Here is a 25,104-nt window from a genome sequence, read left to right as displayed (position 1 = left end):
TATTTTTTAACTTATTTATTTATTTAACTTAACTTTTATTTTTAGGGCACCTTGTGTATGATTTTAAGAAGAATTTCTATTTGAGGGTGACTTATCTTCCTATAGTGAGTAGTTGGAAAGGATCCCCGCTGCCCTGACGTGGGTGTAAGTGCCTGTGCAAAGAGGTGAAAACAAACTTGGTGGAGGGGACTGAAGTACATTTCAGAGATCTTCTTCCTCCATCTCATTTCCCTTTTATGGTTTTCCCTGACACAGGATTTTTAGAACTAAGAAAAGAAAGGGGGCTTCTTTCAAAGGAATAAAAGAAAAAAAGTCTGAGAGCCCTGGTGTTTACTGAAGCCTACGGGATAAAGTCCTTGTGATTATGGCTCTTGTACAACCATAAAAGAAAATGCACGCATTGGACTCAAACCCGCAAGACCAATCAAATTCAAATTAAGGACATTAATTTAACGTGACAGGTGATAAGATGGCGCTCATGGCTCTGGCACAGATTCCTTTGAATTTGGTGAGAGAATTTCCTCACTTTTCTCTTTCCAGAGCCCCATGAAAACCTCTTAAAGCTTGTCTGCCAAGGTCTTTTGCCTTTAACTTGTTGCTGTGTATCATTTAAATCAGGGAAGCACGGTTTCTAGCTCCTCTCAGGGCCCCACGGAGAGGTCCTTAGAAAGGGAGGGCCCTAGCCCCAGTGATCCAAATTCAGCGGGAGATGCTCTGGTGAGACATTTCTTCAGCCAACCTTAGGTGTGGTTATTTTTTCTTTCTTACTATTTCTGCTCTGAGTCCAAATTTAAAATGTGGATTTTAAGTTGGTCCCACTCTCTCCCGAGTTCATGATTTCCTTCTCTCAGAGCCAGGCAAGTCTCCTGGGCAGTCAGGGGCAGATCGCTTTGTATTCTTAAGCCATTCCCATCTCCTGACTGGTTTTCTTATGATCACCTGAGCCTAGCGGTCAGGTTGTCCCTGGTAGGGGGTTGGAGAAATTCCCGTGTAATCCTTGGATTTGTGATCATGTCACATGAGTTTTCTATCCTAACTGAAATAGGGGATCTCTACAAAAACAGCCTGTTTTTTCATAAGGTTGCTGCTATTTGGGAACACGCACACATATTCTATCATATCAGTCATCAGGCAAGCTTTAGAATTTCTGCCATCTGTAATTCGGAGTTCAGTTTGTCATCAGTTGCATATTCAGCATGTTATTTACATTGTGAAAGTCACCTGGGATATGACAGGGGCGTATTTCCCACTAGCTGAGAATGGTTGCATCCGAGACACATTATGCCAATTAATAATAATTCAAAATCAATTAGAATGTGTTTATCAAGTGTTCAAAAGGGACCTCTTTTGCGTTAACTGTTCATCATCAGACTGGAAACACTGTCGCAGGAAAGCGTCACCTCATCTACTTTCAACACTAAAACTGGAAACTTAAAGTCACAGGTCGAAATGAATTTTTAAAATGCTTTTAAAATGTTTATAATAATTTATCATTATTTGTGATAGCGCTATAGATGAAGATGGGGTAATGAAGTCGCAGTTTCAAGGATAAGAAATAGAGGTGCAGAGAAGGGGGAAGTGCCCGTGGCAAAGCTGTCAGAATGCTTGGTTTTGAAATGTGGGCACCAAAGGGTTAAATGGACGGGGCTAGGGCCTAAAAGGTAGACTTCTCTGCACCTCTCGATCAGCCTCACATATTCCCAGCAGGTTTTTGAAAATAAAGAGACACATCCCTGATACCATTTAGTATCTGCGACCAGTGCAGGAAGCAAGTCTTGGAACTTGCCTGACCTGGAGCACAGCCCTGGATAGGAAACCTCACGTTGTACTTTCACCACTCTAATAAGCCCGTGTTTGTTGATTGGAAAAACCTTCAACCGGTTTGCTGTGAGTCAAGAGACCATCCTTAGAATATCAGATGATTAGGGCAGACAGAGACAGATTGAGGTGATACAGAATTAGCAGCTGAATGGGGGAACCCCTGACTAAGGTACTTGGAGCCATTGCGATACTGCAGATAAAGCGGGGATTCAGTAAGACAGGCTTCAGTAAACCTCCCAAGTCCCGATAAGGTTGGGTCAGCCCAAGATTATTTGAGAAGTAACCCCAGATTGGTCCCTATGCCTAATGAACAGATTTGTCTTTGTGTTTCTTTACTGTGCATTTTAAGGTGAAAAAGCAAGTGTGTGTGTAGAGTGTACCAATTTTTTCTCATGTCTCCCTAGATTACCAATAAAAGCAAAGAGTCAACATGGGCCTTAATTCACAGCGTGAGTGATGCTTTTTCTGGCTGGTTGTTGATGCTACTTATTGGGCTCTTATCAGGTATGGGAAACTATGTTTGTTTTCTAAACAAATTTCCTAAAATTGTGGTGTGCCCTTCCCCCCAAGTCATGAACTGAGTTGAGTGTTGTGCTTTACTGTTTTCCTGTATGAAATAAATTGCTGGTGGACATTGAGGAAGCTCAGTGTTCCCATCTGTACAGGGATACTAATACTTGCATCCCCTTCCTTAAATAAATGCGGTTAAATGGGAAAATTATCTAAATGCATTTGTATGCTATAAAATACTGTATCCATTTTAAGGCGCTATTAGCACTGCCTTCTAGTGATTGCCTTGAGGGAGAGTCCTTCTAATAGAGACAATCAAGGTTTTGTTGTTGTTGTTGTTGTTAAAGATTTTATTTATTTGAGAGAAAGAGAGAGGAAGCACGAGCAGGGGAGGGGCAGAAGGAGAAGCAGACTCCCCGCTGAGTAGGGAGCCCAACGTGGTGCTTAATCCCAGGACCCAGGGATCATGACCCAAGCTGAAGGCAGATGCTTAACTGACTGAGGCACCCAGGCGCCCTGAGACAATCAGTTTTTTTTTTTTTAAACACAGCTACATGGGGTCTACAAGAGGAGATAGAGAACTTCCTGGGAGCTTTTTGTAGCTATCTCTTAAACATCTGCTGTCTCATTTGGTGGTGAAGAGCATGATAGAAGATATGGCGCATATACCTTCAAGAAACTTACAATCTCATTCTTTCATGCTGGCCGACGAGTGGGATGGTACTACCTTTTCCTGTCATCTCCGTCAACCTCGTGAGCCACTCCAAATAATGCAGTCTAACTAGGAGTAGTGCACTTGCTATGGCCATACAGCTTTAAAGCAAGCTCCCAAGCAGGCTTCCCCTCCTACCGGGGAAGCAGAAAGCCGAGAATACCTGGCAGAGATGCTAAGGGTTGTATCCTTATGGCATTAAAAGATGGGCCTAGGAAGATCTGGAATATTGAGCTGAAACAGAAGTTAGGGAAACCTGGAGGTAGGCGGGATAAAATGTCCGTTAGCATGGGCTCTCCTTTGCGGCTCCTGGGACTTGAATCCCAGCCCCACCACTTGCTAGTTTTGTGACTTTTGGCAAGTTTCTTAAGCCTTGGGAGCTCTAGTTTGCTGGTCTGTAAAATGGGGCTCGTAAGAGTATGTGTAGTCCATGTTTGCTGTGAGGACAGGATAGTAGGTAGATGAGATTTAGTGCGGGCAGTGCTCAGTGCGGCGCCCACAGATGTTAACAACACCGTTGCTGCTGTCACCTAAGAAGATTTACGAGCCACGGGGCATAAGATGATTGCGACAAGTAAAGGCTCAGCCTTTATTTGGGTTTTCAAAGGTTATCTAGGGAAGGGTTCAGCAATGTTTTTTGGTAAAGGGCCAGATGGTGAATATTTTAGGATTTGTGGCCCAGATGCTCTCTGTAGGGTGAAAGCAGCTGTAGACAACAGGTAAAGACAGGAGCGTGGCTGAGACCAAGCAAAGCTTTATTTACAAGCATAGAGGCAGATTTGACCCCTGGGCCGTAGTTTGCCAACCCGTGGTCTAGGGTGTTAATGCTACTCCTTTTGGCTTGCACGGGAGAGAGAACATGGTCTGGCCAGTTTCGAGTTGGCTAATGATAGAGCCAGTGGTCTGTAATGCTAAGTATTGCAGAGAGGCCGAAGGGAAGGAAGAGGGCTGAGAAAAGATTACATAGTTTAGCAGTTAGTAGGATACCAGTGACCCTGGAAAACTATCTCATAAATATTAGAGGAGTCGGATTTCAAGGGGAAGCAACCAGTGTAGAAGTTTGGGAGCTATTTGGTGGCCATCAGAAGGAGAGAAGGGACAGAAGCTTGGGATGGTCGCAAGGACAGGGGAAAGCATTTTTTTTCTAAAGGCGGTAAGGGAAACCTGATAAAATTTGTAACTAGGGAAGAAGGAGCCCAATGGGAGAAAGAAGGAGAAATAGCAGGGAAAGGTAGGATAGGATTTGAGGATGCCGGCATTAGGTATAATAAGACAGGCTCACATGAAACAACCAGAGAACAAGCCAAACTCTGTTAACACATGTTAATTTTCTGCATCTGGGCAATAGGTGCAGTAAGAGTTAGAAGGCGGAGAAGGCGGAAAAGGTGGAGAAGGAGGGCGTGGCTGAGAGGAGGTGTCAAACAAGGTGTTAGATTTGACTAGGTTATTCAAGTATGTAAATAACCTCTGTTAACACTTTTAGCACCTACCCAAACATACACATGATATGGCCTCCAGCCTGTTGGAATGTAGGCGTAGTATCCTCAACTTTTTAATGTATTTCTTGTCACTAGGTGGCCAGTGAATATTTTTCTTTCCCTCCTACACACAGGGCATTTTGTTTTTAAGCATCGCAGAGCAACAATAGAAGCAGTGTGTCTGAATGCAGGAACAGTCTGGGAATTCAGGGGCTGTGAATTTTATGATGTCTTTGCTATTTCCCTAAAGCATGATTCTAGACCATTTCATTTCTTTATGCCAGAGTTTCTTCATCTGGACGACAGAAATGATGAGAAGGCCAGAATCGAAAGGACTCTAACGATCTTAACCAGTCTATTAGCCATAGCACATAATTCCCCATTCACTATTCATTTTCTCATACTTGCCTTTGGTGGATGTTCTACCGATAATATTGTTTGCTCCTTTTTCACTAAGAAAACTTGAAGACGTTCACGTCCGAGGCTCAGGAGGCTTCTACATGTCTGTAGCTTCATGTAACTTTCCATGTGCGTCACACTTCGTGCTTTTTCAAATTCATTTCCCTCAGCCTCGAATGCCTTCCTGCCATGGCACAGGTTCCCTCGCCCATGGAGCAAGATCGATCGCTAACAAGGCTGAGCTCTCCTCTCTGTAGGCTTCGTCAGCTCCCTTCCACAGCCATCTCAAACAAAGGTCATATAAGAGTCTTCAAGGCAGGCAGGTCACATCTTCTCAGTCTAATGTAAATAGTGAGAATAAGATGATCTTTAAAAAACTTCACTGTCTTCGGGGATTGGTATCCATCACCTGTGAGGCAAAGCGAGTCTTGGCCACATACGTCAGCTAAAAGGCAAATCCACGCACCTCTTGCTCCCACCCAATCACTTCGCCCTCCCCCAAGCTCCCCCTGTGTAGAAATTCTACAGACATGGTGTTCAATGCAGACAATGTTTTGTGGGGTTTTTTTTAACCCCCTCTTGAAAAGGCATCTGATGACAGGCAAAATCTATTGGAGGTGATAGGTGGAAATCAAGCAGACAGACCATCAGAAAGAGGTTGCAGGGGGAGCCGGAAAGTTTATGGCTTGTCCTGTATTTTGCTCTCTTTTCCCTCGTTTTCTCTGACAACTTTGGCCTTCCCTTCCCTCACCTCAAATCAGGTTCCTTAGCTGGCTTGATAGATATCTCTGCTCATTGGATGACAGACTTAAAAGAAGGCATATGCACTGAGGGATTCTGGTTTAACCATGAGCACTGTTGCTGGAACTCTGACCACGTCACTTTCGAAGACAGAGACAAATGCCCAGAGTGGAACAGCTGGTCCCAGCTTATCATCAGCACGGATGAGGTAACGTGTTGTGAAGATTTCCAAACCTCTGACTGTTATTCTTACACTGACTGAATTTCTTATACTGTACTCATGGCACTGTGGAACGCATCCCTATTTTCCTCTTCATGGAAAGGGGAACCAGTGCCAGCTGCCTTTGTGGTTTAAGTGTGGCCCTATTTCCCTTGATCCTGCCACGTGGAATCCTTTGATGCTTACACAGTGACTTAACGTTTTTGCTTGTTGTAAACAGTCCTGGTGTTTCTCCTTAGCTGTTAGTACGCAGTGTGATTGAATCTGTCTTTCTCTAATAGTTTCAGTAAAAATGTCAGAACCAGCCAACAGGAACGCTATAATTTCTAACAAAGTCGGAGTGGGTTAAAAATGTGTCTGTTGTATACACTTCAAAAGTAATTTTCCCCTGAGCATTGCATTAGGACATTAAAATAAATTAGGATACATTCCATATGAAAATAACAGAAACGCAGGAATAAAATTGCCCATAGCCTTCTTTGGAGATTAAATCAGTATTTCCATTTGTCCTTGTCTCCTAGCCGATATTTTTCAATGTAAAAGTAACTTTGTTTTTCAGTTCCTTCCCTTTCTATTACTGCTCGGGCTGTTTGTTAGATCTCTCCCACTAAAAACAAAAACACACAAGACAGAATAAAACAACTCTCACTTCCCAATTCCACTGTGGCTTCCACCAACCCAGACAGGTACCATCTCAGCTCACTGCTCATTTATTCTGTTTGACTGAGACAAGGCTAGGATATGTATTTATACATTTAAAATGCACGTTTATTCCTGCTTTGGTCCACAGACAATTTGAAATGGGATGTGTGCATGTGCGCATACATACACACACATACACACACACAGTCAAGGGAAAAGAAGGCTAGGAAAATAATAAAGTCAGAGATGAGAGTGTTTATGTACATGAGTGGCTGTACACATAGGCTCCGGGAGAGAGCTCAGTAAAAGGGTTAGATACATACCATATGTGTGAGAGGGTTTAGATCTCTTCTTCTCAAACTGGGCTAAGGTCGGCGTGCCAGTGAGTGGGTGAAACCACAAGATAAATGCTATGTGCCTTCTCAGAAAATCAGGGCTTTTTTCTGAATATTTTTTTCTAAAATTACATTGAATTACAAAGGGATGCAAAATTCCCATGTTTATTAAGATAAAACAGTCTCTGTTTCAGCTCTGCTCCTGAGTATCCTACCCCCTTCCCTCTCTCCTAGAGTAGGAGTACTTGGGTAGAAACGTTTGAGAAGCCCTGGAATTTAGGGTGAGTGTGTGTGTGTGTGTGTGTGTGTGTGTGTGTGTGTGTGTGTTTGTGTGCGCGCGCACGTGTGTGCGCATGCGTCCGTGTGTGTGTGTGTGTGTGTGTGCGTGTATGTAGTTCTCCGCAATTTTGTCACACGTGTAGATTTGCGTAATCACCACCACAGTGAAGATCTAGAACTATGGTTCTATCCCCGCAAGGCTCCCCCATGCTGCCCCGTCATAGCTTTGTGTGTGTTTAAGTATTCCAACTAGAACTTTCAAACTGGAGCTTGACATTTGCTCAAGTGACAGATTTCTCTGGCTGTCTTTTTTTTTAATGAATGAAATCGCTGCCAGGACAGAGTCTTCTAGATTCTGAGAGTTCTCCTGCCAAGAACTTAGCCTCCAGGTTTCTGCCTCTAGCCGCTTTTAGCTCCTTGCCCCTTTCCACTCCCTCTCTCTCTTTGTTTCCCCCCTCTGGAGTCTTCTTCCTCCCTAGCTACATTTGAAAGGCCAAGAGAGAGCAATTATCTATTTCTCTGAGTGACTAAGATAATGGAAAACTTGTGTCAAAGCTATAACTCAGGAAAAAAAAATCCTGAGCAGTTTGGCTCTCTTTTGTCTAGGTCAGTAAATTATTTTAATAATGTTTTATGTTTTAAGAAGTCATAAGTGCAGTGAGTTTTGTGTTTCATGTAATTCAAGTGCGTTTCAACTTCTATTTTTATCAGTAAGCATAATCTCCTAATGTTCAAAATAGCTTTTTTTTTTTTTTCGTAAGATGTAACTATTTGCCAGCCCTTTATGTTGGTAACTCCTTACTAGTGGTCAAAATTAGATTTATTTTCTGGCAGACTTCATTATCATAGGACAGTCTCAAAAGTATGTTCTCTCCATTTTAAAAAGAGCTGTTGCTGTTTTATTCTTTGGGAGGGCCGGCATCTCACTGGTTCTGTTTTATGGTCAGAGCCTGAAACTTTCTACTCGCATATACTTGTTGCTGAGTCTGTGATAGCAAAATTCTCTCAAAAGATGTGGTGGCTCTCTTAACTGTGTATTTTAAGAAAAACGCTCAGGAATTTTTGACAGTATAACCTCTGGTGAGAATTTGACACCAAGCTAGGTAGAGCTGGTCTTCACTTCAAATGTGTAGCCACGATTCAGCTGTTCTAAGAAAAGAGCTTTCAAGACTCTTAATAAAATCGACCTAAAATCAGATCTGTTTGACCACAAAACCTGCTGGAGGTCTCATATTGAACGTGAGTTTGCTTAGGGTTTTGTTTGTTCTTCGTTCTTGTCCATCCTTAGAAGCTCGCATCAGTTTCCTTTGGGTGTAGCGAAGCCTCTCATGTTCAGTACCCGGTGGGCCAACATTGTTTCAGGGGTTACCTTGCTGACAATCCTGGAAGGGATGTTTTGAGCACTGTGATACTGGTCTTTTTCTTTCTGAGCCCCTGTCCCGGAATCCTGTTACTCAGAAGGCTGCCTGGGCTAAAACAAGCTTCTTTCTTTTTCCCCTGTTCCAGGGAGCCTTTGCCTACATAGTCAATTATTTCATGTATGTCCTCTGGGCGCTCCTGTTTGCCTTCCTCGCTGTGTCTCTTGTCAAAGTGTTTGCGCCTTATGCCTGTGGCTCCGGAATTCCTGAGGTGAGTTTCTTGAACAGTTTATAAATGGTTAACAATAGTGACTCCTTCCCGGTTAAAAGCCTTTAATAGGTATTCCAGCTTCTCCGGCGATTTGAATATGAAACAGGATCAGACCCTGAGGAAATCTGGAGCCCCTCTGGGTCATCCCTCAAGTCTCCCAGCCTGGGCCACATGGACATGAAAGGGGGTTGATTCCTAGCACCCTTGTGGGTTCCTGGAGAATCAGGCCCCTTGATGACCAACCCCTGCTCCCTACCCAAGGAGATCAAGGGTTGATCCCAAGATTCTGGCCTGAAAAAGTAGTGGCACTGTCAACTTTGTTCGAGCAGGAGAATAAAACTCTTTTTGCTTTGTTTCCTACAGTATGATTCGGGCTAGAAGGAGGGTGGCTGAAATCCTGTTTCTAACTACTTTTGGCTTAGATTGCTTGACAGTGACTGAAACCACTGAGATTTGAGGTTACCCAGACGACCTTGACCCTCTCTATTTCCTGACCAAGTCGTAGTTACAAATTTCTTTGGCAGAGAATCAAGGCTCTACTGGCCTGTAAGGATGTAAGTAGGGAAAACACACTCCCACTCTGCCTCCCCTCCTTCTCCACACACACTCTCATGCTTGCAGTACTCCCTTGCCCAGCCAGTGCATGGCCCCCCCCCAAAAAAAAAAGGTACTTGAAAGCTTAAAGAACAGTTCTTGCTTTCTTGGGCTCCTGGGCTCCCTACCAAATTGGGGTCATGTAGGTCAAACATTTATATGTCACTTGTTCGAAAGGTGCAGTTTCCATAATGAGGTCCAGATTATTGCTTCCCAGCCTTGTTTACTTGCTTAGTCTATATTCAATCTCTCTGTGTTTGACCTGCAGATAAAAACTATCTTGAGCGGTTTTATTATTAGGGGCTATTTGGGTAAGTGGACCCTGATTATCAAAACCATCACGTTGGTGCTGGCCGTGTCATCTGGCTTGAGCCTGGGCAAAGAGGGCCCCCTAGTGCACGTGGCTTGCTGCTGTGGGAACATCCTGTGCCATTGTTTCAACAAATATAGGAAGAATGAAGCCAAGCGCAGAGAGGTAATAACAGTAATAACTAATTAGTAATAACTAATGTCAGTACAAATACCCTTTGACCCAGCGGTTCCACTTCTAGGAATTTATCCTACAGACATCCCCAGTGCGTGTGGGAACCAAGGTATTTGTGTGGGGCTGGTTGGTGCAGCATTTGTCAATATCGTGGTAAAACGAAACGATCTCGCAACATCCATCAGCAGGGGGCCGATCGAATAAACAATATTTCGGCTGTACTGTAGAATACTAGGCAGTCGTTAAAAAGGATAGCCTTACGTGTTTTGACGTGGAATGATGGCTACAAAATATCATTACGTTTCAAAAGCCAATTTTGGGATCTCGCGTGTATAGAATAATTAATTAATGTGTTTTAAAAAGTATGTATATGCACACCTAGAAAGAAAGTGTCTGGAAAGTGGTTTCACTCCAAACTGTTGAAAGTGTCCACCTGTGGTGAGTGGGAAAGGGAGGTGGTAGTGAGGGAGAAGGAAGGACTTTAACTGTAATAACTTTTATTACATATAATGCTATACAAGTTATGTGCTGTTTTATTACAAAACAAGTTACAAAAATGAGGGAAGATTTTTAAAAGAAGTCGTTTATTTCTGTGAACGAATATAAGCTCCTCATGTGTTTCATATAGCAGCTTTTCCATCTTTTATTTCCACCTGACGCCACGCTGCATGAGTTTCTCTGTGTGCAGGACCTCTCCCTGCCTTCTGCCTCAACCCCGCTAAATGAGTCCTGTCACAGCATCCCTGTAGCTGTTCTCATGTTCATGCAGTTCTTAATGTGTGTCATTTTGTGGAGGAAGAACAGTTTTTAGAAGTGTTCTAAGTCATTGGTTACTTTCATCCTGCTATAATTAAGGATTTAAGAAAATAACGGTTCTTGCTCTGTTTTCCTTGAATTACACAGAAATCACATATGAAATGGGTCAAGGCCAAGCTCATTTCATTAGAACGGATTTTTCACAAAATTGGAACCTCGTGATTTATTTGGAAAACAAAACAAAACAAACCATAAGGCCCAGAAGGAAACTTAAAGATGTTGAAATTTCAAAAATGGAATACATTCTGATAGTTCAGGGGGGAAAGTTCTGGCAGGAGAGGAAGGCTAGCAGGAAAGGGAGAGGGAAATCTGAGTCGATTGTTTAGCTACCCGTCAAATGGTAGTGGGGCCTCAAGGCAGTGTGAAACCGGTGAGGTTGTTAGATGGGAATAATGTACAACAGAAGCTTAAGAGACGAAAAAGCCATTTGAGCTGACAAGAGTAGAGTGTTGATTCTTGCTGGTTTTTTGTGGGTAGGGGTGACTTTGAAACGATAGATCACTGGTTACTTTCATTCCATAAAATGGGCATTTTTGTTCAAACAGTTCCTTATAAAATGAGAGGGGAGTTCGGGCTGTTTCTCTGTATAGATGTCATGTATTTCTCTAACTAGACTCGTGAATATTTGCATCTTGAGTTCACTTCCCATTGTTTATTTAGACTTTCCAGTTATTTTTTCCTGTTCTTCTCACCATCGGCAGCAACACTTTTGTGTCCCAGGGCCTTGTCAGAGTGGGCAGATGGTTGAGATTACAGATTTGAGAAGGAAGGGCATAGACAGAGTCCACTCTGTCAACAAACAAACAAACAAACAAACTAGCCGTCACAATTCTTTCTTTTTCCTCATAATTCATCCTAAAGAGTCACTGAAATCCTCTTGTTTGACTGTCCTCATCTTTCTCAGATGAAAGCCAGTATATAGGCATGAATTTTGGAGCCCTCCCAGGCTAGCCCCAGAGACCTCACCCCTTCCTCCCCTTCATTTTCCTGGGCCTTCCTGTGCTCCCAGGGAAACCTGCCTATTTATTTTACCACGAACCATTTTATCTTCAGAAACTCTTAATTTTCATTAAACTTTCTTTTAAAAATTTCCTTACTACCACAAATCACTTACCACTCCACAGCAACCAGAATCCACTGATAGGACTCTATCATTCTGTGAATTCTGGTGTGTGGGTCGTGCATATTTTCCATGCGTGTGAGTGTGTCTAGGTAGAGCTAAGTATCACTCGCTCTCTTTCTCTACCTCCTTGTCCTTTTTTATTTCCCTCTGACAGCTTCTTCCCCTTACTCTTCCTTTCCCATCTAGCCCTTTTCCTTGCCTCACCAAAACACACTTAGGTCTTCTCTTCCCTTCAAAATCTATCCCCTTCTCGTTGCTTCTCATTTGCTCCCTATTTCTGTTTCCATGGATCACTAGGCACGGAGTGGGGCACAGAGTACAGGAAATCCTAAGTACCTATCGTATGAATGTTTGCAGCTCCTGAATAGCTGTGAGCCAATTGTTACTTCGGTTTTGTATCATTACAGCCTTCTCTAAAATCTCATTTAAAAAGCATTCCTTAATAAAGGAAGCGCTATGTAAATATATCACTGAAAATACCTCCTTTAGGTGGTTAATAGGTGTCCAGACTCAAATTCAGTTAATGGATTGAGAGTACTGGGGATGAAGGGAAGGATACGGAATAAAGTACATGTCTGGATTAATTACAGAGGAAAGACCCTCAGCCTGTTCAAGCATTTGAACCATGTGTTCGAGATGTAGCCCGCAGTGTTTGCTCTCAAAATAAGTAAATACGAATTGAACCTCATTTTTGATTAACTGGATATGGAGGACATAAAGTTTTTTTTTTAAATGTTTAGTAAACACTAACATTCCTTTTGAAAAATGTGATAGACGGGAGAAAGGTGTTGTTCCAGCACTAATTTTGAGTTTTGGATCGTAGGTCTTGTCGGCTGCAGCAGCAGCGGGTGTATCTGTAGCCTTTGGGGCACCTATCGGAGGAGTGTTATTCAGCCTAGAAGAGGTAACTACTTTTATCTGTCTATAGAATGTGCGTGTTGCTTTCGCATCAGGAACGCTGGCGGTGTCTCTTGGACGTTGTGGACCTGAAGTGGTCTGCCCAACTCCGTGTTTTACCATTTACCATGTGACCAGAGATCTCTGGGCAGCTCTTTTGTCCTCAGCTCTCATGCCTGAAGCACTGACTGTTCACCTGAAACTTTGCATCCTGATTTACGTTTGCTTTCTCACCTTCTTTCTTCCAGGTCAGCTACTATTTCCCCCTCAAAACGTTGTGGCGCTCGTTCTTTGCTGCCTTGGTGGCAGCATTTACTCTACGTTCCATCAATCCCTTTGGCAACAGCCGCCTGGTTCTGTTTTATGTGGAGTTTCACACCCCCTGGCATCTCTGGGAGCTCGTGCCCTTCATTCTGCTGGGCATATTTGGTGGTCTGTGGGGAGCTTTGTTTATCCGCACCAACATTGCCTGGTGTCGGAAGCGTAAGACCACTCAGCTGGGCAAGTATCCTGTCGTAGAGGTACTTGTTGTGACAGCCATCACTGCCATCCTGGCTTTCCCCAATGAATACACCCGCATGAGCACAAGTGAGCTCATTTCTGAGCTGTTCAATGACTGTGGCCTTCTGGACTCCTCCAAGCTGTGTGACTATGAGAACCGTTTCAACACAAGCAAGGGAGGTGAGCTGCCCGACAGACCAGCTGGTGTGGGAGTCTACAGTGCCATGTGGCAGCTGGCCTTGACACTCATACTGAAAATTGTCATCACTATATTCACCTTTGGCATGAAGGTGAGGAGATTCTTCTGATACTCGGTGGGTAGATGTGTGGCTGTGGGTTTGGGAGGCAAAGCCAAGACGACATACAATCTTCAAAGCTCATTTGGCACTTCTGGCTTCATGTAGCATTGTCCCCCACCCTCAGAAGCCGTCCCCCCACCACATGTCCTCATAACTTCCTAGACGATTGTACTTCTATCTAACATTATCCAAGCCGAGTTTTAGGCCACATGCAAACCTCAGTGATGAGATTTAAGGAAAAATGTTTTCTCCTTTCCAGTGGAAAACAGATTTTGCCCCTCAAAAGGGGTGGTGAGGTATTTCTGCATGTGCATTTTGTATTAAAACAGTATCTGACCACCACATTTTTGGTCCTTATAGGGTGGCTTTAGAGTTTGCCAATAGAGCAAAATATCAAGTTGAACCAGATGAAGTAGCCGTTATTCAACCATTTTGACCACTCAAATAGCAATGTCATACGGTTCGGTCCTGTGTAGCGCTAAATGTATTCTTTACCGTTGTTATCAATGCCCAAGTATCAGGAACTTCACAGGTGTTTCCAGTTACTATTGCAACTGTCAAAAGCAGATGTCAGGCCAGCATCTTTTATTTTCGGTACCTATTACATTTCCATGTTTCAGAAGAAATCAGAAAGGAACATTTGTTAAGGTATTTTCTTCCTCCTCCCTGGGTTCTTTGTCTGTCTTTCCTTTAGCAGCCAGCTACCAGGTTAGTTCCCTCTGTTCTCTAGGGAAGCGGAGATTCGAACTAGAAGAGAAGATGCCGCAGCTCAGTTTAGGCGGTACTGTAGTCTGAATTCATATGCATCCTCCTGGACACCCCGGAAGGTTTTACGGTGCTTCTTGAGTGATTTTTTTTCCCATCGTGGCTTCATTCTTTCACGTAAAGTGAATGTTCAGACCATCAGACCCACCCAGATTCAAATGTATTCCACAATCAAACACAGGCTATTTAAAAATAATCTGCTGTTTTATTTTGTTCATGTCATCATTTCCCTCCCTTAACACAGAACATGGAGAATTCACTGTAAATGTCCTAGGAGTCAGGAAATAGAGCAGGAGACGGATGAGAGTGTCTCTTGGTGGTGGTGTTGGTGGGGTTTTTTTGTTTTTGTTTGTTTGTTTGTTTGTTTGTTTTGGATAGTTACGCAGCCACACTTACCTCATTTTAAAAAATGTAATCATTTTGTCTTTCTTCATTCTATTACAAAATAAAATATAACCTCGTATACAATTGTCTTAATGTGAGCAATGGGTTAAGATTCAATACACGAGAGTGGTTAGGAGTGTTGCGCTTCATCCCCAGCACCGGTATTTACTCTATCTTGACCTTGGGTGAGTTACTTCACCTCCCTGAACCTTGAGTTCTTTGTGATTGGGTAATCGTAACTCCTGTCTCCCGGGGGTGGTTGTCAAGAACGGGGTTGGGGGGGGAATCCCATCGGTTGAGTATCCAGCGTAGAACGTGGTAGATAGTCCATAGAGGGTAATCGTTGTTGCTGAGAATTCAGAATGGGGGACAATGTCTGCATATGTGAGAAACTCTATCTATTTTCCTTTTTCTTTGGGAAAGGCTTAATTTCTGCCTCCAGTTCTGTGTTGGTCTGGAGAGTTCAGGCTCTTGCCTGATGGACCCCGGATCAGGGTAAGCGTCTTTGCAGTCGTACTTGCCTGCACATTCCAGAGAACCTCTAGCCCCTGTAGCGTCACACAAGTCTTTACAGCCACTTGCTAGTGTAGTGCATAGTTAAATTTTCATTGGCCTCTTCGCTTCACAGAGGGTCAGTCCTCCAGCCCTTACCACATGCCAGGTGAGCGCACCATTCCTCCCTGACCGCCTGTTGCTTTCTCTCTGCAGATCCCTTCTGGCCTGTTTATCCCCAGCATGGCTGTTGGTGCTATAGCAGGTCGACTTTTAGGAGTGGGGATGGAGCAGCTGGCTTACTACCACCATGACTGGGCCATCTTCAATAGCTGGTGTAGTCAGGGAGCGGATTGCATCACCCCTGGCCTTTATGCGATGGTTGGGGCTGCAGCCTGCCTAGGTGAGTAGTGTCTGCGTTGATTTTGAAGAAGTTGCCACCCAGGTGACATAATAAAGAAGTGTGATATGAAACATAGTTGACTGCAGATTTATTTTTTTTTTAATGACCATCTATTTCCTGTTGGGTTTGCCATTTTTCAAGTGCTTTAAGAAAGCATTCTTTATCATATAGCTACATTCCTCCCTTTGGGGAGCAATTTTACTCTCACATTTCATCATACTAAGGAAATGATCAGAAACTTGGAGAAGGATATCTGCCCAAGAATGTTCATCACAGGATTATTTATGATAGTAAGAAATTGGAATCAACTTAAATATGCATAGGAAAGGACTGGTTAAGTGGATTATGGTCCAAATAACCATGTAATATTATACTGTGTAGCTATTAAATTTGATGCTAATGTTTAACATCTTTAAATATAATGTTAAATAAATTTGTGATAATACACAAGATGTTCCTGACATAAAGTGGGGGGAGGGGACCGCAGTGGGTAATTAAACGTGTAATATGAGCTCATCTACGTGAAAGCATATATTTTTACATAGTGAAAAACTTGAAAAAGTCATTCAAAATTTTTACTCTGCTTATTTCTAGGCAGTGAGCTTATGGATAATGACTTTCTTTTATAGACTTTATTTTTTAAATTTTATTTATTATTTATTGAGAGAGAGAGAGAAAGCACACAGCCAGGGGGAGGAGGCAGAGGAAGAGAGAGAAGCAGGCTCCCCACCGAGCAGGGAGCCCGACGTGGGGCTCAATCCCAGGACCCTGGGATCATGACCTGAACCGAAGGCAGACGCTTCACTGACTGAGTCACCTAGGCGCCCCATCTTTTATAGACTTTAAAGAAATGTTTTCTGACTTTTCCACAGTGGCCTGTATGTTCCGGAGAACCTCTCGCCTCGGTAGTGTTACACAAATTGTGGGTATCTTCTGCAATGACTTTTATAATTAGGGGGGAGAAAGCAACACACAAATAAGAAACAAAAGGAGAAAAATGCAGAAGGCCTCTTACGCTTTGGTAGATGTTATTTTGAGAAATGTGACTCGTGTCCATTATACACTTGCTTTAATCAGTTGCAGTTACAGGGGATCTCCTTTTAGCAGTGTTTCTGGTAAGTAAGCTTTTCCTGGTTGGGAAGGGTCTGTCCTAGGCCCTTCACTGAAATGAATCTGAGCTTTTCCTGTTTTCAGTAGCCTATATCCATTTCTTTGCAGGTGGGGTGACTCGGATGACTGTTTCTCTTGTTGTCATAATGTTTGAACTAACTGGTGGCTTGGAATACATTGTGCCTCTGATGGCTGCAGCCATGACAAGCAAGTGGGTGGCAGATGCTCTTGGGCGAGAGGGCATCTATGATGCTCACATTCGGCTCAACGGTTACCCCTTTCTTGAAGCCAAAGAAGAGTTTGCTCATAAGACCCTGGCAATGGATGTGATGAAACCCAGGAGAAATGATCCTTTATTGACTGTCCTTACTCAGGACAGTATGACCGTGGAAGATGTAGAGACTATCATCAGTGAAACCACTTACAGTGGCTTCCCAGTGGTGGTGTCCCGGGAGTCTCAAAGACTTGTGGGTTTTGTCCTCCGAAGAGATCTCATTATTTCAATTGGTAAGGATTTCAGAAAGAGGGTAACAGCATCCACTGTGGAAATAAATAAATATGTGTGAAAGGGGGGGGAGACAGAGGGAGGATGGGACGAATTAGGGGCCATCAGGATAGAAGGAGCACTCCCATTTTCAACTTCCTTTTTTTCTACTTCTCAAATAGAAAATGCTCGAAAAAAACAGGATGGGGTTGTGAGCACTTCCATCATTTATTTCACTGAGCATTCTCCTCCCATGCCACCGTACACCCCGCCCACCCTCAAGCTCCGGAACATCCTGGATCTCAGCCCCTTCACTGTGACTGACCTCACACCCATGGAGATTGTAGTGGACATCTTCCGCAAGCTGGGCCTGCGCCAGTGCCTGGTTACGCACAATGGGTGAGAGCTCTTTGGTGGAGGCACGTTGGATTGTGGGAGGAAAGAGAACAGAGAGAGATAAAGAGAGAAGAACCCAATTCATTTGAATGTTAGTAGCACTTACAGGCCCTCCTGAAGCCCCGAGACGAAGATGGATGTGTTTCTTTTATCGTCATAATTAACGGAAAAGGGGCTTGGGGGAAAAAGTGTGTTCGAGAGATGGGAACTGCTGGCTGTGCGTTATAAATAATGCAGTTCCTCCCCCGCAGAGGAAACGGCTGTGTCCTTTTGAACAGACAGCACTGAAGTTATGATGGTACTAGGTAGTAGATATATATATAGTATTTGGTCCTTATAGTACCTTTGTTATTATTATTTGAGGATGAGAAAAGCAAGTTTCGGTGAGGTTTGAAGATCTACACAGGGGCCCCCAGTTACTATATAGTAGAGGTAGGCTTTAAACACAAGTCTTCTGACTCTCAAGGCCAAGGCTCTTTCTGGGACATTTCTTTCTTTCTTTATTTTTTTTAATTAAAAAAATTTTTTTTCTGTTTTTTTTTCTTTCCCTGGGCCATTTCTTATGCGGTAAAGGAAGCCCTGCTGTTTTTATTGAAAAAGAAGGGAGGCGGAGGAGGAGGGTGGACTTTTTTTTCTAAGCATGCTATGTTAATCCAGCAATTATATAAGAATTTCACTCTCTATGATTTCTAAATGTTGTAACAGATGCCTTGCAGGATTTAAATCAGCAAGGGGACTCTCCCTAACTTGCCGAACCCCCTATTTCGTGCAAGAAAGTACTCTACTAGATGCCAAGGAGACACAAAAGGAATAATGCCCTTCCCCCCCCAAGGAGTGCGCAGTGTCATAGGGAGTCTGAGAACACATGAGCCCGTATCACATAACAGACAGGACAAGGGCACAGGTCAGGCAGTTGCTGCCAGGAAGACGCAGTCATTGCCGGCCTGCAGGACCAGGGGAGGCGTTCTGGAAGAGGAGCATTTGAACTGGGCAGCAAACAAGAAGATTCAGATACGTAAGGAATATTTAAGCCACAAGAAGTAGCAGGATGCAAGACCTGAAGTAGAAACGCTGGCAGCCTGTCTAGGGACCCACGCGCGGTCCCGTTTGCCTGGCGCACGTAACCTAGTCGCGTTAGCGCCTCGTGCTGTGAGCGCAGACAGTGGCGAAGACAGAGTTGCAAAGGACTGGGGCGAAAAAGCGTCACCTCTGAGAATGTTAACCACAGGTTCATTTTTGTTTTGTTGTCTCGTTTGGTCTTTCAGGCGGTTGCTCGGAATCATTACCAAAAAGGACGTGTTAAAGCATATAGCACAGATGGCGAACCAAGATCCTGACTCCATTCTCTTCAACTAGAATCACAGGCTTGTGCTGGATATAAAACAGGAAGGACATTGCAGACCATGGATGTATTTTGTTAACTGGGTACCCAAAACACATTTCCCATATTTGGATGGTGAAGTTATATTAGTGTGTTGTCTCTTTCCTATAAGTTAACCAGTTGCACTACATAATCTCTGGAATTTAATCTCTTTAGGAGAAAATACAGTTAGGCTTCTGTGATATTGCATTAGGAGGATTTCGTGAAAGAGTTGAGATTGCTCTGGTTTGATTCTTTTTAATTTTTTAAAATATTTAAAACATAATTGTTAGCCAATATGCAATCACTGAAAACTATGCAAGAAAAATTCCAACCGTCCTGACCTACAGCCTGCAGGAAACTCATGAAAAAGTCACTTTTTTTGGACTCTAACTGTCATTGGTGGAAGATGAAGTGTAAACTAAGGGGCTTTGCTTTTCCAACCACAGAAAGGAAAGCCAGAAGGAAAATAGTAATGGTGTTTTCCAGACTGTGAAAATTCAGTTCAAATGTTATCTTGTTCCTGTTACAATATTTAGCATTATTAGTTTGTGTGTGTGTACGTGTATGTTAATTTTAATATCTGATGATAAGACAATGCTGCTTTGGTTAACCTTCTCTAAACGAACTTAGGGAGGTTGACTTTTATAGCTTGCTTGTTCCTGGTACTCTTTCGAAGTGCACAAAGATAAGTTATGGAACTTTATCCTTGTCTGCAAAAAGGGTAATTTTCCAGATGGTGTTTGTTAGCGAGTAGACAAGGACTTCGCCACGAATTTGTTAGTAGCAAGGAATGATTTCTCCAGCTTCCTTGGAATGAATGATTAGTAAAGTTCTAAGCAAAGTCAATGACTAGGAATTTCACATTTTTTTTGTGAGGTCCCAACTAGTTCTCTTACCCAGATGCTGCCTCCATGAGTGATGGTGCTTTAGGCTTCTGGAAAATGTAAGAATAGTAAAGGGAACCAAGTCTAGACTGCGTACTGATAAACCAGGCAAGATCCCGAGCTGAATCTGCATTCTCATGCACTCCTTCGTAAAGACCACCAGTACTAAAATAACTGGGCACTCATGCCTCCTCCCAGTGTTAAGTACATATAACAGGCCAGTGTTGTCCCTGTGAACATGAATTTAGGCTTGGGGTACTTTCAGATCTATTCGAGGCACTGGAATTAGGATAGGCAGCTGCGACTCCCTTGAGGCTCGTTAGAATTCTAAATAAAATGCAGAACCATCCTAATACCCAGGGGTGTGGACAAGGCCTGGTGACACCAAAGGTGCTTGTTTATCCAATTGCAAAGGTGCCTGTCTCAATTTTCTACCACCTTTCCTGCAATAGAAACCATCACACTGCAGGGACACCTGGTGGAATCACAGAGCCACCACCATCATTCCGACCGACGCCCGGTTGCATTTTCTGTTGTTTTCCCCAAGTGCAGCTGCTCCCCCCCACCCCGCGCCCTGTGTTCCCCTCCATTCTTTTCTCCTCCCACTCCTCAGTCCCGAGTCCTCTGTTTGGGATTGAGCGAGTCCTCTCTTTGGGATTGAGCGTGATGCCTGGTTAATCATTCCTCTCTCAAGAAATAACTCCCAGGGCTAGTTAAATTGTAAACCGGGGCTCAGCAGCCTGGCATGTGGACCCGAGGTAATGCACAGCCATTTGCTCTGCTCCCTAGGCCAGCTGCTGCTTCCACGCCTCCGTCCCTCTCTGCGTCCCTCTCTGCGCGGTGCCGGCAGCCGGGAGACTTAACTGCCAGGGCTGTGAGTGCGGCCTTTCCTGTTCTACAGGTCTGTCCCCCGCACTTTGCGCCATCCTTCCAGCCTGGAACCAGCAGTCACTCGGCGTATCCTCCCCCGCCCTCCGCCTCCCCTCCCGGAACACCTCAGGGTTCCTCATTTTAGAAGTTGCTGAGCCCTGAATCTAGGACTTTTTTTTTTTTTACCCCTAATTCTTATCTTTCCAAAATCTGAAATTCTTTTATTGCCCAGACCTGGGTAGCCAATGCTTGTATTGATGTTTATCTTTCAAATATCAAGGCACTCGCCAGAGTTTCTTTCTTTCTTTCTTTTTTTTTTTTTTAAAGTACATCATGCTAACATTTTAGTGAAAGAGAAAAAAACCTCTCTAGGTTATTTTCTATGATAGTCATGACTCAGTCACTTTATGTGTTTTGTCCCTTCCATGCCACTGATTTCCTCACGTGAGATGAGGCCGTGGGCCGGACCGCCCCCGTGTGTTGTGCAGAAGTCATTCTTATCTGTCTATTTCTGGTTCACTACCTATCTTTCCTTATTAGCCGTCCAGCTAAACTTTGCAAAACAGGAAGCGTTAGTATTTCTGGTATTTGATGACGAAGGTTTGTTCGCATTTCATAGCGCGGCAGCGATATGGGGGGCATCTAAGTTTGCCTTTGTGTTTCTTCTGTGCTCTGTTTTTGATTTCAGACAGATGAGCCAGTGTTAAGGTGCTACTTCAGAGAATTAATTCGAGAAATCAGATAACACTGTGCCAAGGTATACTTTCTAGATGCTAAGCACCGATTGGCCCTCCAGAGAATAATATCCTTTTGATACCTCACTCCTGATAAATCTCATTCATTAACCTCAGCTTCTCAGGAATCCTCGTAACACATAGGCTAGAAGTAGCTGTAGTGTATGGTATTCATTATATGTCCAGTCCTATGGTCTGGCTCAAAGATTGGCTAACTGTGGCTAGAGCTCTCTGCTGGACTGCTAATACTCAAGGGGTTCTTGTCTTCAGGCAAAGGAAAATGTTCTTTCTGCCATTGCAGATTCAGCAGTTGGACAGACTTAACCAACAAAGCCTGTCGGTAGCCTCAAGTGGCCACACACCTCAGTGGCAAAAGACTTAGATGATCTGCGATTTAAAAATTAGTTTTGAGTTGAGACAAGTCTGGGCGTTAAGAAAAGAAAATTGCCCGACACAAGGGAAGGATCTACAAAAGAATGGCAATAAGTGCTTCAAGAGAGTTAGGCTTTCCCGAGGAAAAAGATCTGGGAGACATCCAGTCATGAAAAGAGTGGGAGTCCGTGGGTTTGTAGAAGTCTAGCTGCTGTACTTTGTGTAGTCAGATCCTCAACGTAAAGCATTAAAGAGGCTGCAACAGTTAATGTGCGGTTAGACCACTGGAGGGAGGAAGCAAGGGACTGGCAATGCAAACTAATGTCCACTTTCAAGGTCATTTCTATTCAGACGCGCTCCTCTTTTCTGGCCCCGGCTTCCTTCTGGCTCAGGCCAGCTGTGGAACAGAGGCGGTGCAGTCCACAGAATTGATATCCTCTGGTGGCTAATCGACGCGGACGACACTTTGGGTTTGCCAGCTGGCAGAGCAAACGCTTAATTTGCTGATTCAGTCGTTTCGGCATCAGAGGCTGTGTCTGAACCCCTTACGGGAAGAGCAGAGCACAGTATAAATTTCTCTAGCAAGTTTCCATTTCCGCTGGAACATGAGAAACATAAAGTAATGGGGATTTAGTGTGGTCTAGGGCTGTGAAGTAATTCTTAACCATGATCTTTTTTTTTAAAGGTGGGGAGGGGCAGAGGCAGAGGGGGAGAGAGAGAATCTTAAGCAGGGTCCATGCCTAGCTCGGGGCTTGATTTCACCAACCCTCACAACCCCGAGATCCTGACCTGAGCCGAAATCAGGAGTCGGACGCTTAACTGACGGAGCCACCCAGGCGCCCCTTAACCATGATGATATGAACTCGTTCAGGTGTGGGGGCAGCGAATATGTTTTTAAAAACTTGTCATGCAATGGAGTCCATCATGCAAAGTAATCAAGCGTGCTTTACGTTTTAAGTATTTGAATCACCTGTCCTGGTTGGGTCTCGATCTTGGTTTGTTTTGTGAGGTGATGAGTAGGAAGGTGAACCTGTTACCCTGACAGTATCTTTTGTTTTTGTTTTTTTGAATACATCACAAAGAGTGCCATTTTTGAAGTCGAGTTTTTAGTGATGACAGTGAAGACAATATTGAGAATCGGAAACAGCCAGTGTGTTTTATATTGCCAAAGCGCTGACTGAGGACTGGCCACATTGCCACCGATCAGTTCAGAGAAAGCAGGGGAACATTTTTCAGGGTGGTGCACAGAGTATTGAGCTCTTGAAAACCCTGAGAAAAACTAGAAATTTAGAAAGTAAATGGGAAGTAGGGTATTCAGTTCTTAAAAAAAAAAAAAGATGTCTAAATATGTGGTCTGAACTTAAGTGTCCTAAAACCTTGATTTTTTTTTTTTTTAAACCACCTCTGGGTTTGCCTAGACTCCCCCTGGAGAGAGAATTGGAAGATGCGGCAGTGGAAAAGCCCTAGTAAGAAAGTGTATGAGTTCTTGCAAGATGGTGGGAGGAAGGCCAGCCTATGCCCCCAAGCCATACAACCTGGCATTTCTAAACTGTTTGACCATGTGCCTCAGGTAGAGAGCAAGTCAGGTAGTCCTTCAGAGACCAGGTTTTGTGAGCAGAGGAGAGGCTCAAAGCAACATTCGGCTGGAGGCAGTCTGCTAGTCCGGAAAGGACTGACCCACGACCAGACCGCTCAGGAAGGAGGCCGGCAGCTACTTGCCGTTGCCTAAATGATAAGCTTTAGGTAGATTGTCTTGAATGTTGATAGCAAGATATTTTTTTAAATCTATATTTTAGCCTCCCTAGAATGTACTTATTGTGTATCAAAAAGAAAAAAGGCGAGGGCTTCTTAGATCAGAGCTCAGGGAGCTGTGTAAACTTGCAGGGAAATTTATGTCATGGTCCCGTGGCGACCACTCCGGTTTTGCTCTGCCTCGGTTCCGGTTGTCCGCTCCAAGGAGAGAAGGTCTTGGAATAGTAGGTGTTAGCGACTTCACATTACTTCACAAATGTTTGCTGGCTGTGGTCTCACTTCTGAACATCTGGAGCTGGGCAAAGTTTTGAAGTGATGTAGGGAACATAATTGATTTTTCCACTGTGCGGTCCAATTTTGCCAACTCACCCAAGAAAGAAAGTCTGTGATGGGCAGACTTTGCGTTTCTTGGATGGGACCTATCAGGTCCCCCTGCCCAATCCCACAGTCAGAAATTCCTACTTTCAGTTCCTGCCAAAGGGTCTTCAGCCTCTGTGTGCACTCATTGAATGAATGCTTTGCCTAAAGTTTGGCCTTTTAAAAGGAGAAATGGCATCTGATGGTATAAAAATCCGAGGGTTTAAAAAAAAAACGATCTCTGCCTCTCCTCTCTCCTCTTCCTCCCCCCTCTTTTGTTCCTGTCAGGCTTCCCCCCATCCTCCAATTCCAGTTTTTCTCAGTTGTTAACAGGTGTGTTGTTTTGAATGTGGACCTTGGGGAAGGGACGGCAGCATTCTGAGAACAGAGAGTGGAAGGTACTTCTGAGCTGATGGGCCAAACGGGGATGTGCTCCGCCGTCGGGGCAAAGCCAGGGCTATTTGTTGAGGGCACCGAGGGCTTTAGCATCTCAAGGCAGGCATATGCAGTATTCGTTGCTAAACCTTATTATCTGCTAGTCCAAATCTGTTGCAAGTCAGAGGCAGCCTAGGATTTGGTGAGTGAAATGCCGTCTGGCGACATGGGGACAAGGGAGTGGCCTGAGATGGTTTTATCAGGGTGGGGATGTCCAGTCTGGTCTTATTGAGTGTACCTCAAACTACGTGGTCCTTCACGAGTGCTCGTTTTCCCTTCTCCATTTTACTTCAGCCCCTTTCTCCCTCCTTTCTCTCTCTTTGCCCTGCCTTTTCAGTACTCAGCTTTTTAATATTTACATTTTTATTATATATTTGGTCCTTTAGGACTATGTAATGATTAAGAATTAATTTCATTCTAGATTTAAAAAAATGATGTTTAATATTTTGTTCTTTTAAACTGTCTTTTGAAACTATGCTGCTAACCAGGTGCAGGCCAGAAAGGAGTCGGGCCTGCCGGACGCACCCTGGTCATGTCACCTAAGGATGACATTGATGTCATGATGGCGACTCTTCTCTGTTTGACCAAGGCCAGCCTCCTGCTCTTACCTCTGTCCAATTCACTTCTGGCTCGGGGAGAACTACTACCCACTGGGTGAGCCAGTGAGGCCAGGAGGATCAGAAAAGCTGGGTTCCAGCCCGTGGGCCACTATATGAATTCTCCGTAATATGCTCCTTTGTAGGGCAGGCTCCAACCACAGTAGCCAAAGAAAACCTGTCTGACCCGACATTTTAGTTCCTAAGCGTTGGTGAAAGTTCAGCTG

At 43.9% G+C, this 25,104-nt stretch overlaps 1 protein-coding gene across 1 annotated transcript in view; it reads left to right on the top strand.

Annotated features, from left to right (window-relative positions):
• The window catches only part of CLCN5 (chloride voltage-gated channel 5), a 39,912-nt gene extending 19,292 nt beyond the window's left edge, over positions 1 to 20,620 (top strand). Inside the window, exons 3-12 of the mRNA XM_008690162.2 lie at positions 2,226 to 2,325; positions 5,682 to 5,869; positions 8,644 to 8,766; positions 9,629 to 9,835; positions 12,607 to 12,687; positions 12,929 to 13,471; positions 15,338 to 15,524; positions 16,743 to 17,141; positions 17,301 to 17,517; positions 18,780 to 20,620. Coding sequence (XP_008688384.2) covers positions 2,226 to 2,325; positions 5,682 to 5,869; positions 8,644 to 8,766; positions 9,629 to 9,835; positions 12,607 to 12,687; positions 12,929 to 13,471; positions 15,338 to 15,524; positions 16,743 to 17,141; positions 17,301 to 17,517; positions 18,780 to 18,870 — 2,136 coding nt within the window. The 3' untranslated portion in view covers positions 18,871 to 20,620. The remainder of the gene's footprint in view (positions 1 to 2,225; positions 2,326 to 5,681; positions 5,870 to 8,643; positions 8,767 to 9,628; positions 9,836 to 12,606; positions 12,688 to 12,928; positions 13,472 to 15,337; positions 15,525 to 16,742; positions 17,142 to 17,300; positions 17,518 to 18,779) is intronic.
• Positions 20,621 to 25,104: the final 4,484 nt, after the last annotated feature.

Source organism: Ursus maritimus (genome assembly GCF_017311325.1).
Source record: "Ursus maritimus isolate PB19 chromosome X unlocalized genomic scaffold, ASM1731132v1 scaffold_X1, whole genome shotgun sequence".
NCBI classification, from domain to species: Eukaryota; Metazoa; Chordata; class Mammalia; order Carnivora; family Ursidae; genus Ursus; species Ursus maritimus.
The sequence above is the reverse complement of the archived record's forward strand: the minus strand, read 5'-3'. Positions and strand labels throughout refer to the sequence as shown.